The following is a 15244-nucleotide window of genomic DNA, read 5'->3' on the forward strand; positions in this document are numbered from 1 at the left end:
CAATACATATGTTTTTTAACACTGTTTGTTGCTAACAATATGGGTTTATTGCCAAGAATTAGCAGTATTCTGCTGCATCCATTTTCAGTAAGTTGCCACAAGAATTAAAAAATCCCAGCAGTAATCATCGCACATTGAAGTCTTAAACTGAAGAATTTCCGCAAGGATCCCTCCTTCTGTTCTGTCAGGCAGTTCCAGGGAAAAAAGGAAGCTAGTTCCTGTAGATTTTGGTAACACGTACTTGGAGCTTGACATCTGCGTAGAGTTTTCTCTGTGATAATTTCATGTAGTGACTTGTTCCATGAACTTTGAGAGTTTGGTCCTATGGGAATAGACCTGTAAAATAAAATAATTAATAAAATAAACAATACAGTACTGAGTCGATGCAAGAAATGCTTCGTCGGCATTGGTATCCATTCCCACTAGTCGCGACACGTACAACAAGTGGTTCAAAAGTGAGGTTATATTTACAAACTTTGTTTGTACATGTACGGGCTTGTTTGACAAACCTGTGCATAGAAAAAGAGTGAATTTGAAAAGCAACTTTGAACATGCATGGGCTGCTTCAGTGAGAGGATAGGCAATCAATAGGCCACTGGAGTTTTATTCAATATTAGCGATTTCACATTTAGCATTTCTGTCTTTGCTTTGCTAGCCTCAATTTCAGTTCTTGTCTTGTCTATGAGTGTCAAGACACTAAGTTTGGTACCACTGACAGCCTTTGCATATGACCAGAATTTCTTTGGATTTTGTAAGAGAGTTTTTGATAACATTGAAGGTTCCACACATTGCCGTTCTGACCGTAATGGAAAGGAATGTAGATGGATGGAGATATGTAGCTAGGAGAATAGGTGGCAAATGGAAGGGGGAGGTGGTGATTTCTCTGCTGGACACACAGGTCTGTGTGTGTGTGTGTGTGTGTGTGTGTGTGTGTGTGTGTGTGTGTGTGTGTGTGAGAGAGAGAGAGAGAGAGAGAGAGAGAGAGAGAGTGAGTGTTTTGAGAAGTACTACCAAGTCTGAAAGAGACACTTTTTTTGAATACCTTGTATATAGGTTTCATACTGAAATTATAAAACTGCAGCCAATCACTTACGTGCTTCACTTGTCAATTTAAAGATGTGCATTAAGTATGTAACAAATATTGCCATGTTAAAAAAAATTACAGATTAGTCTGTAACAACTACTGTTTTGTATCCACATTCCTGTTTCCAATTTCTGACCAAGTTTACTTCCCAAGAGTGAAATGTGCCCTGGTTTTAGTGATGAGTCAGGCAGCGATATTGTGGTATTCCGTGGGCATGGTTGCATTGCTCCTATGGATTATGTGACCGTTTGTCAGAGATGAGGTCCACCTCACGGTACAGTGTTTGTTCCACAATGGTGACGCTGTATTCTGAGATAACAGGACCTCGTTCACGCCTTGCATTGCCCAGGACCGATTTTGTGAGCACGATAAGGAATTGATTCGTCTCCCCTGTAAATTTTTCACAAACGCGACTTGTAACAAACACTCTTGTCTTTGTGTGTAGGTGGCAGAACTGAAGAAGGAGCTAAAGGCACGGGGGCTGAACACAACGGGCAACAAGAATGAGCTGGTGGAGCGGCTCATCACAGCCACTGGTGGGGTGCCCGGCCCAGCCATCTCTGGTGAGTCTCTCTCTCTCTCTCTCTCTCTCTCTCTCTCTCTCTCTCTCTCTCTCTTCAAAGTATTTAAGACAAACAAGGTCGACACCGGGTCATTAAAGTGTTTCGTGACCAGATATTGCCCCAGTGGTTATAGTTTATGATATCCGAAAAACATAAAATTATATTTGGAAGAGACATCATCTGATATTTTGTCCCTGTATATTCCAGCCATCTACAGAGTGAGCTGACTGAAACTACAGCACACTACAGCACTTGTTGACTAATTGTAAATCACAGGGAACTCAAGTGCCAGAGATGTTGATCGGCATCGAAGAATATGCGTAAATTGAATCTGTGGCTGTGCGCCAATCTGTGCTATCAGTGTGTCATTATTAGCTGCACTGTAGTGAAATCTTTGCGAATATGTAGATTGGCACCAACAAAATATTTCCGCATTAACCGTAGAAACCTGGTGATTGAAATTTCGCGAGAAGATCCTGCCGTAACGAGAAATGCCTTTGTTTTAATTATGTCCGCCCCAAATCTTGTATCGTGTCAGTCACACGGTCTCCCCTATTTCTCAACAATACAAAATGTGCTGCTCTTCTTTGAACTTTATTCATGTACTGCATTAATCTTACCTGGTACGGATCCTACACCGCGCAGCAGTACTCCAAAAGAGGACAGACAAGTGTAGTGCAGGCAGTCTGTAGTAGATACATTGCATCTTTTAAGTGTTCTGCCAGTAAAACACAGTCTCTGGTTTGCATTCCCCACAATATTCTCTACGAGTTCTTTCCAATTTAAGTTGTTTGTAATTGTAATTCCTGGGATTTTAATTGAATTTACAGCCTTGATTTGACTGATTTATTGTGCAACTGAAGTTTAACGGACTTCTTTTAACTCTTGTGTGGATGACCTCACACGTTTCATTATTTAGTGTCAAGTGCCAATTTTCGCACCATGCAGATGATCTTTTCTAAATCGTTTTGCAGTTTGTTTTGATCTTCTGATTACTTTATTAGTCGATGAACGACAGCGTCATCTGCAAACGACCAAAGATGGCTGCTCAGATTGTCTCCCAAATCGTTTCTATAGATAAGGAACAGCAAAGGGCCTATATCAGTACCTTGGGGAATGCCAGAAATCACTTCTGTTTTATGTGATGTCTTTCTGTAAGTTGCTATGAACTGTGATCTCTCTGTTAGGAAATGACGAATCCAGTTTCATAACTGAGATGATATTCCATAAGCACGCAATTTCACATGTGACTTGTAAGGTACAATGTCAAAAGTCTTCCGGAAATCTAGAAATGCGTAATCAATCTGAAATCCCTTGTCAATAGCACTCAACACTTCATGCGAGTAAAGAGCTAGTTGTGTTTCGCAAGAATGATGTTTTCTAAATCCATGTTGACTGGGTGTCAATAGACGGTTCTCGTCGAGGTAATGCATTATATTCGAACACAATATATGTACCAGAATCCTGCTGCATATCTATGTTAATGATATGGGCCTGTAATTTAGTGGATTACTCCTACCATCTTTCTTGAATATTGGTGTGACCTCTGCGACTTTCCAGTCTTTGGCTAGGGGTATTTCTTCGAGCGAGTGGTTGTATGTGATTGTTAAGTATGGAGCTGTAGCATCAGCATACTCTGAAAGGAAAATAATTGGTATATAGTCTGGACCAGAAGACTTGCTTATATTAAATGATTTAAGTTGCTTCATTGCCCTGGGGATATCTACTTCTAAGTTGACTCATAGCAGCAGTTCTTGATTCGAATTCAGTAATATTTACTTTGTCTTGTGTGGTGAAGGAATTTCAGAAGGCTGTGTGTAGTAACCATGATTTAACAGCACTGTTGTTGATAGAATTTGCATTGCTATCATGCAGAGAAGGCATTGATTGTGTTTGCCTCTAGCATACTTTACTTACGACCAGATTTCTTTGGATTTTATGCCAGGTGTCGAGACAGAGTTTCGTTGTTGCAATGCGGGTTACGCACTTTTGCCGTCGACCCACAGTACACCCATATCCAGAACTTTATTTAGGCAACCAGTGCCTACTTGCATGCAAAAGCTTAATGTTCTCCACCTCCTGGCCCACACATCTTGGGGTGCAGACTGTGCTGCTCTTCTCTATCTTTACTGCGCTCTGGTTTTGTTCAGACTAAATTATGCTAGCCAGGCTTAGGTTTGGCACGTCCTTACACTCTGAAACTACTTGACCCTGTTCATCATTACGGGGTGCGTCTGGCTGTTGGTGATTTCGCACTAGTCCCGTCGACAGTCTCCTCTCAGAAGTGGGGATTCCCCCTCTGCAAACACTACAGAGCCAACTCTTGCTTTCTTTTGCAATCGCCATTTGACAATTCCCTGAGCAACCCGTGTGGCCCCCTCCTTTGCAATCAATGGACGTTTCCTTGCTGATACCCACCCTGGGTTGGGATTGCCAGTTGGAATGCATCTCACTTCTCTCTGTCGGGATCTCCATCTCCCCCCACTGGAAAGTGTCCCGTGTATTTTCTCTTGCACCCCTCCCCCCTTGGGTGGTGACTAGACCACGAATTAGGATCGACCTATTAAAGGGTCCTAAGGTCTCGGTCACCTCTATGGTATTCAGTGTCTTGTATGTTCCATCTTTGAAGAGTTCCAGGGTGCTACCATCTTCTACACTGATGATTCTAAAGTGGTAGATAAGGCGGGATGTGCTTTTGTCTCCTTCTGGCATGGGACACCATTTACTGCTTGGATCATGTTGTAAGTTTACAACAGAGCTGCTAGACATTAAAAGCCCTCCCCTCCCCCCATTTTATTACTCAGACCGCCATCTACATTGTTTTGATATGTACTGACTTCATGAGCAGCCTGCAGGCTATAGACCAATGCCACTCTCTTCACATTTTTGTCTTTCTGTGGGTCCCAAGTCATTTGGGCATCCCAGGGAATGAGCTGGCTGACCATTTGGCTAGGGAGGCAGATACTTAGTCCCCTCCCCCCCTCCCATTTCCTTTTGTGATTCGAGCTGCAGATATGTGGATACACATCAAAGCTCTCTTTGCCCAAAAGTGGAATGACATCTGGTGCACTACTGCTGTCTGCAATAAAATCTGCACAATCGAGGAGACTACCGCAGTTTGGCACTCTTCCTTCTCCTCCTCTCTTAAATGGTCCACTGTATTACGCCGTCTGTGCATCGGTTGTTTTAGGCTCACCCATTGTTTTCTCTTGTGTAATGAGCCACCCCCGCAGTGTGGCTGTGGAGGCAGACTGACGTATCCCATATATTGGTGGAATGTCCTCTTCTTTTGGCACTTTGTACTAAGTACCTTCCAGATTCCTTGTCTTTAGTGTTAGCAGGCGATTCACGGATGGTTGAACTGGGCATCAGTTTCCTTTGTGAAAGTGGTTTTTATTTTCAGTTACAAGGCTTTGCTTTACTCCTGAAACAGAGGCACAGTGGTTGTGGTTGGGGCCTCTCTTCGTGTTTTGTGGGCCTAGGTCCCGTGGCCCCTGCCCCGTACAATGACAGTTCTTCTGTTTTACAGTTTTTAAATTTTGCCTACCCTTTTTTTTGTGTGTTTTTAGCTCCCTCACTTTGTAGTTTGACCCCTCTGACTGGATCCATCCACTTTTAGCACATGCCTCTATCTTACGTGTGTAAATTTGGAATCACAAGACTGAAGACCTCTGTGTAGTCTTATAATCCCCTTCAATCAGTCAATCAAAGTTCCATCGCGGACACCACTATAAGCATCTCACAAAGGAGTCTGCGCTCGAAGATTGCCAGTCTTGAGGATTTCACATTTGTTTAAATTTGTCATGCTTTTTCATTGTTTCTGCAACAGTGTTCTGACCTGTTTTGTGTACCAAGGGGGATCAGCTCCATCGTTTCTTTATTTATTTGGTACAAATCTCTCAATTTCTGCCACTAATATTTCTTTGAAGTTGAGCCATGTCTGGTCAGTACTTATATTATTAACGTGGGAGGAGTGGAGATTGCCTCTCGGGAAGGTGTCAAATGAATTTTTATCTGCTTTTTTGAATGGGTATATTTTTCATTTATTTTTGGAGCATTTGGGAGTTACGATCTTCAGCCTAGCTACGGCCACTCTGTGTTCACCGACCCCTGTATCCAATTTGATGCTTATTATTAGCTCGGGATTATTCGTTGCTGAGAGGTCAAGGGTGTTTTCACAACTGTTTACTATTCGAGTGGGCTCACGAACTAACTGCTCGAAAGAATTTTCAGAGAATGCATTTAACACAATTTCTGACAATGTACCTCCAGATTTAAACATATTTTCGACAGTAAATTGAAGTCACCACCAACTATAATTATATGAGTCGAGTACGTGTTTGGAATTAGACTCAAATTTTCTTTGAATCTTTCAGCAGTTGTATCATCAGAGTTGGGTCAGTCAAACGATCCAATTATTATTTTATTCTGAGAGCCAAGAATGACCTCTACCAACACTAAGTCACAGGAACTATCTACTTCAATTTCACTACAAGTTAAACTACTTATGAGAGCAAGAAACATGCCACTGCCCTCTGTGTTCTGCAACCGTGTGGGCTGCAGATTCCTTGACTTGCACCGTAGGGTGGTTAGGTTGCAGGATCTGCTAAATATTTCAGGAGTATACTACATGCAGGAGGTGGTACACAGGTAGCAGGAGTTGTGTTTCTTACGTTAAGATGGTCTCGGGGAGACACAAAAAGGGATTCAATCTCAAACTGTGCAGGTCGAATACAGAAAGGACACAGATCCAGGAACCATCGGTATAACAGTTGTAAACTATACCAGAGGTCCGCAGTCAGTCCTGCTGTGCTGCAGATGGTGAGCTCTGCCTTCATCTTGCCAGCACGTCTGGCAGCCTTTACCACTTCTGACATCTGCTCGAAACCAGAGAGTATCTCTTCAGGTCTAAAGCGACACGTGTCACTGTTGCCAACGTGAACCATCACCTGCAGTTGGCTGCACCCTGTGCTCTTCACGGCATCCGGAAGGACCCTTTCCACATCTGGAAAGACTCCACCTGGTATGCACACAGAGTGCACATTGGCTTTCTCCCCCTGAAACTAACTTTGAGAAAACTGAACAAACTGCTCAATATAACTCAGAAGAAATGAAGGAAGCAAAACCTCTGCAGAAATGCAGTAGAATAACAAGAAGCCTAGGTACTCGGACAACTGTGCGGCGTTGGCCTCGGATGCAGAAGTATTTGTACAAAAGTTACCTCAGAATACTGAAGATGTGAAGGATCGGAATGACGACGAAGAATTGATAAAAGCAATAAAGGAGGAATGGGACACGCTGCCATCCGATGGAACATGGACTTATGTGCAATTCTAGCAAATAAGAGATCTGTTGACAATGAGTGGGTGTTAAGAGTAAAAAGATATGCACCTGGAAATACTGAAAGGTGTAAGATGCATTTACTTGTTAAAGGTTGTGCACAGGTAAAAAGATATGACTGCGAGGATATCTATGCTCCAGTTGCTAGAGTCACTACATTCAGAATTTTTGTTTGAGTGTTGAGTCAGCAAGATATTTTATGGAACAAATAGATTTACAAAATGCATTTCAATATGGGGAAGTAATTGGACCTAAAATTTTGCTCACAATTCTTCTCTCCAATGTTTCCAGTTTCTTGTCGGAATCAAACAGTGGAAAGTTCAGGATGGAATAGTATGAATATGAGGATTGGGGCATCAGGAGATGACAGTGGCTCTGTGTGTGTGTGTGTGTGTGTGTGTGTGTGTGTGTGTGTGTGTGTGTGTGGTGAAGTTCATTGTCGAGTAGTTAATATCCAGTAATAATTGTGCCTGCGTGCTGTTCATGTGATATGTAGCAGTCTGTCCCTTATTCACATAGTTATTTGTAGTTTTTACAATTCTTAACTCAGTGTGTGAGATTTACTTACATAGGGGCATTCTAGCTTCACTACCATGTTGTTATACAATAATTTGGCACTTCTTGATTTGATTCGTGCAGGGAGACAACACAACAGTTGTCTCTCCCTGTCATTTTAGTAAAGCCAGCTAAAGAGTAGTAGGAGAAGCTTTACTAGTTTCTGGATTTCCAGCATGCTGATTTTATAACAGGACAGCAACTTGTGTTAACCAGTCTTGATGTAGAAAACAGTCAAAGTTGTGAGATTCAGTTCTTTTTATTTCCTTGATGGCCAATTCCGCATATCAGAAGGCTTTCTCAACTCACCCAAACAGAAAAAAAATGATGTGTTTTGTGATAGCACGCAGATCTTGTTAATATTGTGCATTCTTATAGCTGTAAGAAGTCCAACATTGCAGAACTTCTCTCAAAACACGGCCTCGACATCATTAGCTTGCTATGTTTTTGTTTTCCAGTTCAACAAATGGAGTTGTCACTCCTGTCGTGGCCATGTCTATTAGCTTCTCCCTCATCACTAATTCCTTACTGATCAGTCTCTCACAGCGGATCTGCCATGTTGCTTTCCCTTAACCTCATAAGGTCCTCATGTCGTTCTGCAATGATCTTTAATATAGCAAATATTTCCACCTGAAATACTGTGGCCAGCTTCCCTAGAGACATTGCTCTCTCTCTCTCTCTCTCTCTCTCTCTCTCTCTCCCCCCCCCTCCTCCTCCCCCTCTCCCCCTCCCCCTGCCCCCTCCCCCCTCCCTCCCTCCCTCCCTCCCTCCCTCCCTGCCCCCCACCCCCCGCTAGTCTTGACTGTACCCCTTATACTCTGGACCCAGCACTGTTTTCGATCTGTCAGTCAGCTGACTGTGACCCCTGAACAGTATTGTGATACTTTCTTAAACTGCTCACCATTTCCAATTGTTAACTTCCCACGTTTGTTGAAGCAGCTGGAGGTTATTGTATGGTCAGCTGGCATTTCCCTGAACATTTTTATGTTTACCACATTCGATATATTGGTAAGGGTTTCTGAACATCATAAAGGTTTCCATTTTTAACCTGTATGCCCCTGCTGCTGCCTTCTTTGTAACCCAAAGGTGTATTGGGGGCACGTGCAGCAAGGTCTGCATCGGAGCAGTGGGTGTGCTGCCAGAAGCTCCTCAGTAGCCACCTATTGTGCTACTTTATCCCATCGTACTGTAGCCCCGTACATCATCGTAGGTCTTATTATAGAGGTTTATATCCAGTACATACTCCTGGGGCCTAGACCCTAGTTTTTACCACAGTCCCTTGTAGTGCATGTAAGAATACCTGTCACCTTAAAACATTTATTCTTTATATTTAGTTGGCGCATAAGTTAGTAGCATTTTTGTTTATGTTTAATAGACACAACAGATGCACATAACAGAGACTTAAGTCATCAGCAATTTATTCTGTTCACTATTTAAAACAGTCTGCCAATACAGTGGTAACTTTCCAATTTCACGACTGTAGAAATCACAGTTGTGAGACAAAAAACTCATCGAACCACGTTTGGAGCGAATTTTTAGCCAGAAAGGAAATTCCTCGAAGGTTGTTCGATAGAGAGCAGAAATGGTGAAAATCTGAGGGCGCGAGATCACATGAATAAGGTAGGTGTGGAATGATTTCCCAATACAAATCCTGTATAATGTTTTTTGTCAGTCTAGCAGAATGCAGGCAGGTGTTACCGTGGATTAGCACCGCTTCACGCAGTCTTCCTGGTCGCCATCCTTCGATTGTGTCTGCAAGACATCTCGGGTGTTGACAAGAAATCCGTACTAGATAGGGTTGATAGAAGAGATAGAGAAGATCCGATGGAGATCAGCACGCTTCGTTACAGAATCATTTAGTAATCGCGAAAGCGTTACGGAGATGATAGATAAACTCCAGTGGAAGACTCTGCAAGAGAGACGCTCAGTAGCTCGGTACGGCCTTTTGTTGAAGTTTCGAGAACATACCTTCACCGAAGAGTCCAGCAGTATATTGTTCCCTCCTACGTATATCTCGTGAAGAGACCGTGAGGATAAAATCAGAGAGATTAGAGCCCACACAGAAGCATACCGACAATCTGTCTTTCCACGAACAATGCGAGACTGGAATAGAAGGGAGAACCGATAGAGGTACTCAAGGTACCCTTCGCCACACACCGTCAGGTGGCTTGCGGAGTATGGATGTAGATGTAGATGTAGATGTAGAAATGTCAGCAGTAATGGTTACAGTTTGGGGAAGGAATTTGTAGTACACCACACTGTCACTGTTCCACCAAGTGCGTAACATTATCTTCAGTGGATGTGCCCAGGTCTTTGTAAAGGGAGTTTCTGCTTTGTTTTGGGCCCAGCCATTCCTTTGTTTTCCTTACGTTAGCATATAGATACCAGTAACGATACAGGATAGGAATGGTCAGTATTGTTAACAAGCTATCCGATGACAAGCAAGCGAAGGTGCACATATGACCAGCCGCTGATTTTTGTGCTTTTGGCTTAGAACATGCAGTACCCATACACCTGGTTTTTGAACCTTCTACATTGCACGAAAATGTTGCCCAATGTGAAATGATAATAGTTCATCACATTTACCAGTTTTTGTGTAACTGACATGATTAATTTCTGGATTAATGTGCTTAAACAATCTTCATGAAACCCCTAATGTCTTCCTATAAGTGGACATTCACTAATGTCAGACGATCCTCCTCAAAACGAGAAAACCATTTTCTTGTGGGGCTCTTTCCAGTGGCATTGTCCATATACATGATGCAATTGTTTTTACAATACATAAACTCAAATAGTAACAGTGAACTACAAATAAAAAATAGCAATCAGAAAATAAACCTGTAGCAGCCAGGATACCATCATGCAAAACAAATATGCTATGAACTTATGTACCAACCTAATATGAGGCAACTGTGATAGTTCTGCATCTAGAGTTTCCTCTAGGTATGTCACTATTTTCTTATTGGTAGACTTTCATTGAAGACTTAAGACCCCCAGTATGTGTCCTGAGTATGCTTCCTTGTAAACTATAAACAGCTTCGCTGGGACTGACCCTTAGATCCTTTTCCAGCATTAGTTTTGCATAATGTTCAGAGCACATTGTGCCATTGTTGTAATGGTTCCTGCAATTTTGCCAAGCATTGATATGACTAAATTGTCTCCATCTTCTTGGCAAATGTAACCTTTAGTATTTAAGTCTTCATTCACCAGTAGGTTTGACAGCAGTGGGGACATAACCATTCCTTGCAGACATCCTTGTCGATCACCATTCTCTGATTCATCATAGTGGCTTCTACCTTTTGTTTACTCAGCGTCATCTTAATCCGTCTGTGCCTAGTGGTGTAAATGGCGTGCTCTTGTGCCACTCTAACCATAGATTCGTAAGTCGTTTTACTAAAAGTCCCCTAAATGTCCAAAAGACGCGGAGGGCAATTACTGTTATTTCCAGTTTTTATCCTGGATGCCCCTGCTGCTGCCTTCATTGTAACCGAAAGGTGTAATGGGACAAATCGTACAAGCATTAAAAATGACTCCTGCTGCTAGTCCGACTCCGAAAAGTCTGCATACGGGTCTGATCAATCCCTCTCCTGCTCATTGCAGGTGACTCGAACAGTTGAAATATTCCCGGTGCTCACTGAATTTTTTTTTTTTAAATTGATACTTTCTCTGGCAGATTCTGCGTTCTCCCTTTGGTTATCTGTAAACTAGTATGAGGGACGTGAGTCCCGAGGAGCACGTCCGGCATCTCACTTTCCATCCCCCGCGCCGTCCCCTTCCTGTAGAGTGCCTCCTGGGTTAGTTGGTATTCGTGTGAGAATTTCAAGAAGTCTGGCACTAGTGGCTGTAGCTTCCACCACCTTACATAATACCTTCCAGGATGATAGTTTTCATTGCACAGTCACGAGGTTGCATTTGGCAGTGGCTTCAACATTTTACCCATTTTCCTTTCCTTCTTGCAAAATTGAACAGTCTTCTTACCTGCTTCCTTTCCAATTCCAGATTATTATGCCACTCGTTTGTGCACTTCTCCATGATAGGACAGTTTTCTAAGTGCGCAGTAATAATAGCGTGTATCATGCCATTTGCTCAAGACCTACTGGATTATTTATCGAAGTTCTGACTTCAGAAAAATGTTGAGTTTAGGTCTTTCCTATCTGAGTCGCAGTTTGTTTTCGTAGGATTCTTAATAGGCCGTGCCAGTTTAACCCTCATTTCAACCTCAAACTTGATATATGTATAGCCACATAAGGACAGCTCTAATGCCACATGCCATTATTTGTTGTAACTATCCATTAAGGGGCAGTGCCACTGTAACGACCTAAAAAAAAGAGTTTTCTTGACAATTGTTTTGGGTGGAACTAAGGATGATACAGAAATATTACTTTGATTAATTATTGAGTATATGTTAAAGTGTATTATAAAAAAAATGTAGGAAATTATTACAAAGTGGTAACACTGCAGCATGTCTCAGGAGAGGTGTCCTGTGACATGCACAATAAATGGTGTCAATTTGAATGTGTGTAATCTGCTTCAGAGTAGCTGGTAAACCACATGAGGGGATTATAGAAATATTGATTTTTCTGTAATTGATGAGTGTTTGAATAAAGTCGGTAAATTTTCATAAAAAAAAAAAAAAAAAGTTAATAAATTTTCTTCACGTTAACTAATCGAAAATCCTCTTCATGGTTCATTTTGAAACATTATTTCCAGTATTGCTTAAAGTTTCAAACAAAAAGATTGAAAATTGTTTGAATTATGCTACATGCCATTGTGAAAATTCATATTACAAGAAAATTGCATTTCAAGTTTTGAAATGTGTTACAGACATGAACAAATGAAAGAATTCTACTCCTACAAAAGTTTTACCACTAATCTGCTATCCTAGGACTAGCCAGTTGTACTGTAGCGATTGCGATCGAAATCATATCCACTAGTTTATCACAGAACGACTGAAATATTGGTCAGTACCATAAATGCACAAGACTTTATAGAGTTTTTTTAGTCCTACTTCAAGCTGACATGTTACTACGGTGATTCAACACTTGATTTCATGTGTGTTCCATATGAACTTACTACTTGGCATAATAACTTTTCATCAATTTGGGCAAGGAATAATTATTGTGGAGCCCAAGCCTAAAGAACTTCGTTCTTTCAATGTGATGTCTGCATTGCACTTTTTACATTTCACTTGTTGAGAAATAACAGAGAAAACACTAACGAAATTTATACTACTAATGCTTAAGCTATAATTCACATCAAATTCCTGTTCACCGTCTTTCAGTTTTTTAGCAGAGGCACTGACTCCTGAACTGCTCTCAGCCTCATACCTATTCTTTGGATGCTTTGATGATGTACTGCTTTGACACCGCGTCAGATATGATGGTTTTCTATCTTTTGTGCATGAGTACATTTTCTTACCACTCATTCTTTGTTGAAAGACAAAACTGTGTCCTATAAGATCACGAATAAACTATCAAAAGTCAATACTGGACACAAAAATAAAGATTCGAAGCAAAATAATTGTCTTTTTTTGTACACGTAGTGACACTTTCTGATGCCAAACTAACGTACTGTTCTTTTTGAAATGCTTCTAACTATACCCAGACACTACATGGGATATGGAGTTGGTGCAGGTAGGCTGTTTTCAGTCACCTGAGGTGCTATATGAGGTGGTTGGAATTCCATAGGACAATCCCCCGCCCACCCAGGGATTAGACTATTTGCCTCATATTTTCGAAGGTTCAGAGAATCTTTCAAGCCAATAAAGAACGGTTTCTTTTGAAATTCTACAGTGGTATTACTCCTTAAGATGGATGCAGAAGTTACGTCAATTACTTCTGCTGTTCCTGACGGTAGATTCTGTAAAGATCTCTAAATTGCTCTCGAGTAGATATTCATGTAGGTACTGACCTCTGCCAATGATGTCACTGCTTCCATACACCAGGTTGTGAGCTAAGGTGTAACATATCACATTGAGTAAAGTAATGTGTTGCTCTCATGTCTTTCTAACTGATAACGTGACCTTTGTGATCGTGATTTCGTGTGTGTTAAGTGTTACGTTCCTAATAGCATACTATAGGAAAGATACTGTGTTCGTTATGTGCATGTTCATGAATTGAAACGGATGCAGCATATTTGCAGATTGGGGTACCGAGGGCAGCCTTTTCGCGTGTTGGCAGCGCTGCCTGTTTGACTGATCACTCCGTGGCATCACCGTCCTGCCGAGTAGGTGCACTGCGGACCGCTGAAGAGTAGATCGTGATGTCAGCACTGTTGTCATGGGAACAAAAGTTGGAGCTATTATTACATTCAGTGAGAGATGCTTTCTTGGATAAAGAACTGTCAGATGAGTGGTAATAGCTGTTTGACTTGTGAGCATGTTTTGTGTATACGAAGATGAATTAGGTGTGATGAATTGTAACTGATGGTACACTATATATACATACAAGAAGTAGTGTTGTTGTTATTCGTTATGGTTGAAGAAATAGATGACCACACATTTCCATCTCAAACTACAAAGGAGTAGTAGTCCACCATCAGAAGAATATACGGTTTAATGGAAAAAGAAAATCGAAAGATACTAATTCATCATTTTAAAGGTATTTTAACCCTTTTAGTGCCAAATACGATCTGATCGTGATCCAGATTTTCGGTGAAAAATGCCAGTAACGATCTGATCGTGATGCCTTTCTCATTCGCTAGGAAATACTAACAACTTTGCCTTCAAGCGCGGAAAAAATGAATGAGAAAGGCATCACGATCAGATCGTTACTGGCATTTTTCGCCGAAAATCTGGATCACGATCAGATCGTATTTGGCACTAAAAGGGTTAACTACGAATTTGACAGCATTACCAGTTCACACCGAATGACATTACAGCTCAGGGCATTGGCATTCAACAAACCAGCAGTTGTTCATTCAGCTGCAATCAGCTGTCTACGAGTCTCTTCACTCCCTGTGCAGGAGGAGCACTTTCCTCGGAAGGAAGGTAAGCTGGGGCAAATGCAGATTCCCCCGTGCTTCCTTCCTTGTACTGTTTCATCTCAATGGTCACTAATTCCCTGGAACAAAAGTCTGCCATTGACGTGAGTGAAATACCATTCTTGACATGAATGCATGTTCTGGGCTTTTTTTAGATTTCTAGAACAAATCAAGTTCCCTCCAGTTGCTCCAAAGTTAGGCTCCTGGATCAGGACCACGTTCCCAGAAAACTTCTACTCACCGTAAAAATGCTCCCTTGGATTGCAGATAGGTACAATGAAGAGAAACAGTTACACATGTAACTGTTGGCCAAACCTTCCTCAGCAAAGTAAACATTCACACAGGCAAGCACACCTCACACACTCACGGCCGCCACCAGCGGCAGCTCCGACCGGAATACGATTGTCACACGAATAGCAAGGAAGTGGGGTGGGGGCGAGAGAAGTGAGCAGTCTGGGAGACGTGCAGGGACTAGATAGGTGTAGGTTGTGGGGTAGTTTACCATAGGTTGAGGTCAGCATAATTTCTGGACCAGAGAATGTGTTGTAAGCATAACTCTCATCTGTGCAGTTCAGAAAAGCTGGTGGTGGAGGGGAGGATCCCATTGGCCTGGGTTTGAAGAAGCCATTGAAATCAAGCATGTTATGTTCAGCAGCATGTTGTGCCGTAGGTGGTCTACTTTGCTTTTGGCCTCGGTTTGGTAGTGGCCACTAATCCTGCT

General features: G+C 41.9%; 1 protein-coding gene across 2 annotated transcripts in view; it reads left to right on the forward strand.

Moving 5' to 3' along the window:
• LOC124720133 (uncharacterized protein C31H12.03c) overlaps window positions 1-15244 on the forward strand; it is a 103502-nt gene that overhangs the window by 29480 nt on the left and 58778 nt on the right. For both annotated transcript variants that reach the window (XM_047245431.1, XM_047245432.1), the window contains exon 2: window positions 1530-1647. In XM_047245431.1, the coding sequence (XP_047101387.1) occupies window positions 1530-1647 (118 nt within the window). The remainder of the gene's footprint in view (window positions 1-1529; window positions 1648-15244) is intronic.

This window comes from Schistocerca piceifrons, chromosome 11, assembly GCF_021461385.2.
Source record: "Schistocerca piceifrons isolate TAMUIC-IGC-003096 chromosome 11, iqSchPice1.1, whole genome shotgun sequence".
Taxonomy (NCBI): Eukaryota; Metazoa; Arthropoda; class Insecta; order Orthoptera; family Acrididae; genus Schistocerca; species Schistocerca piceifrons.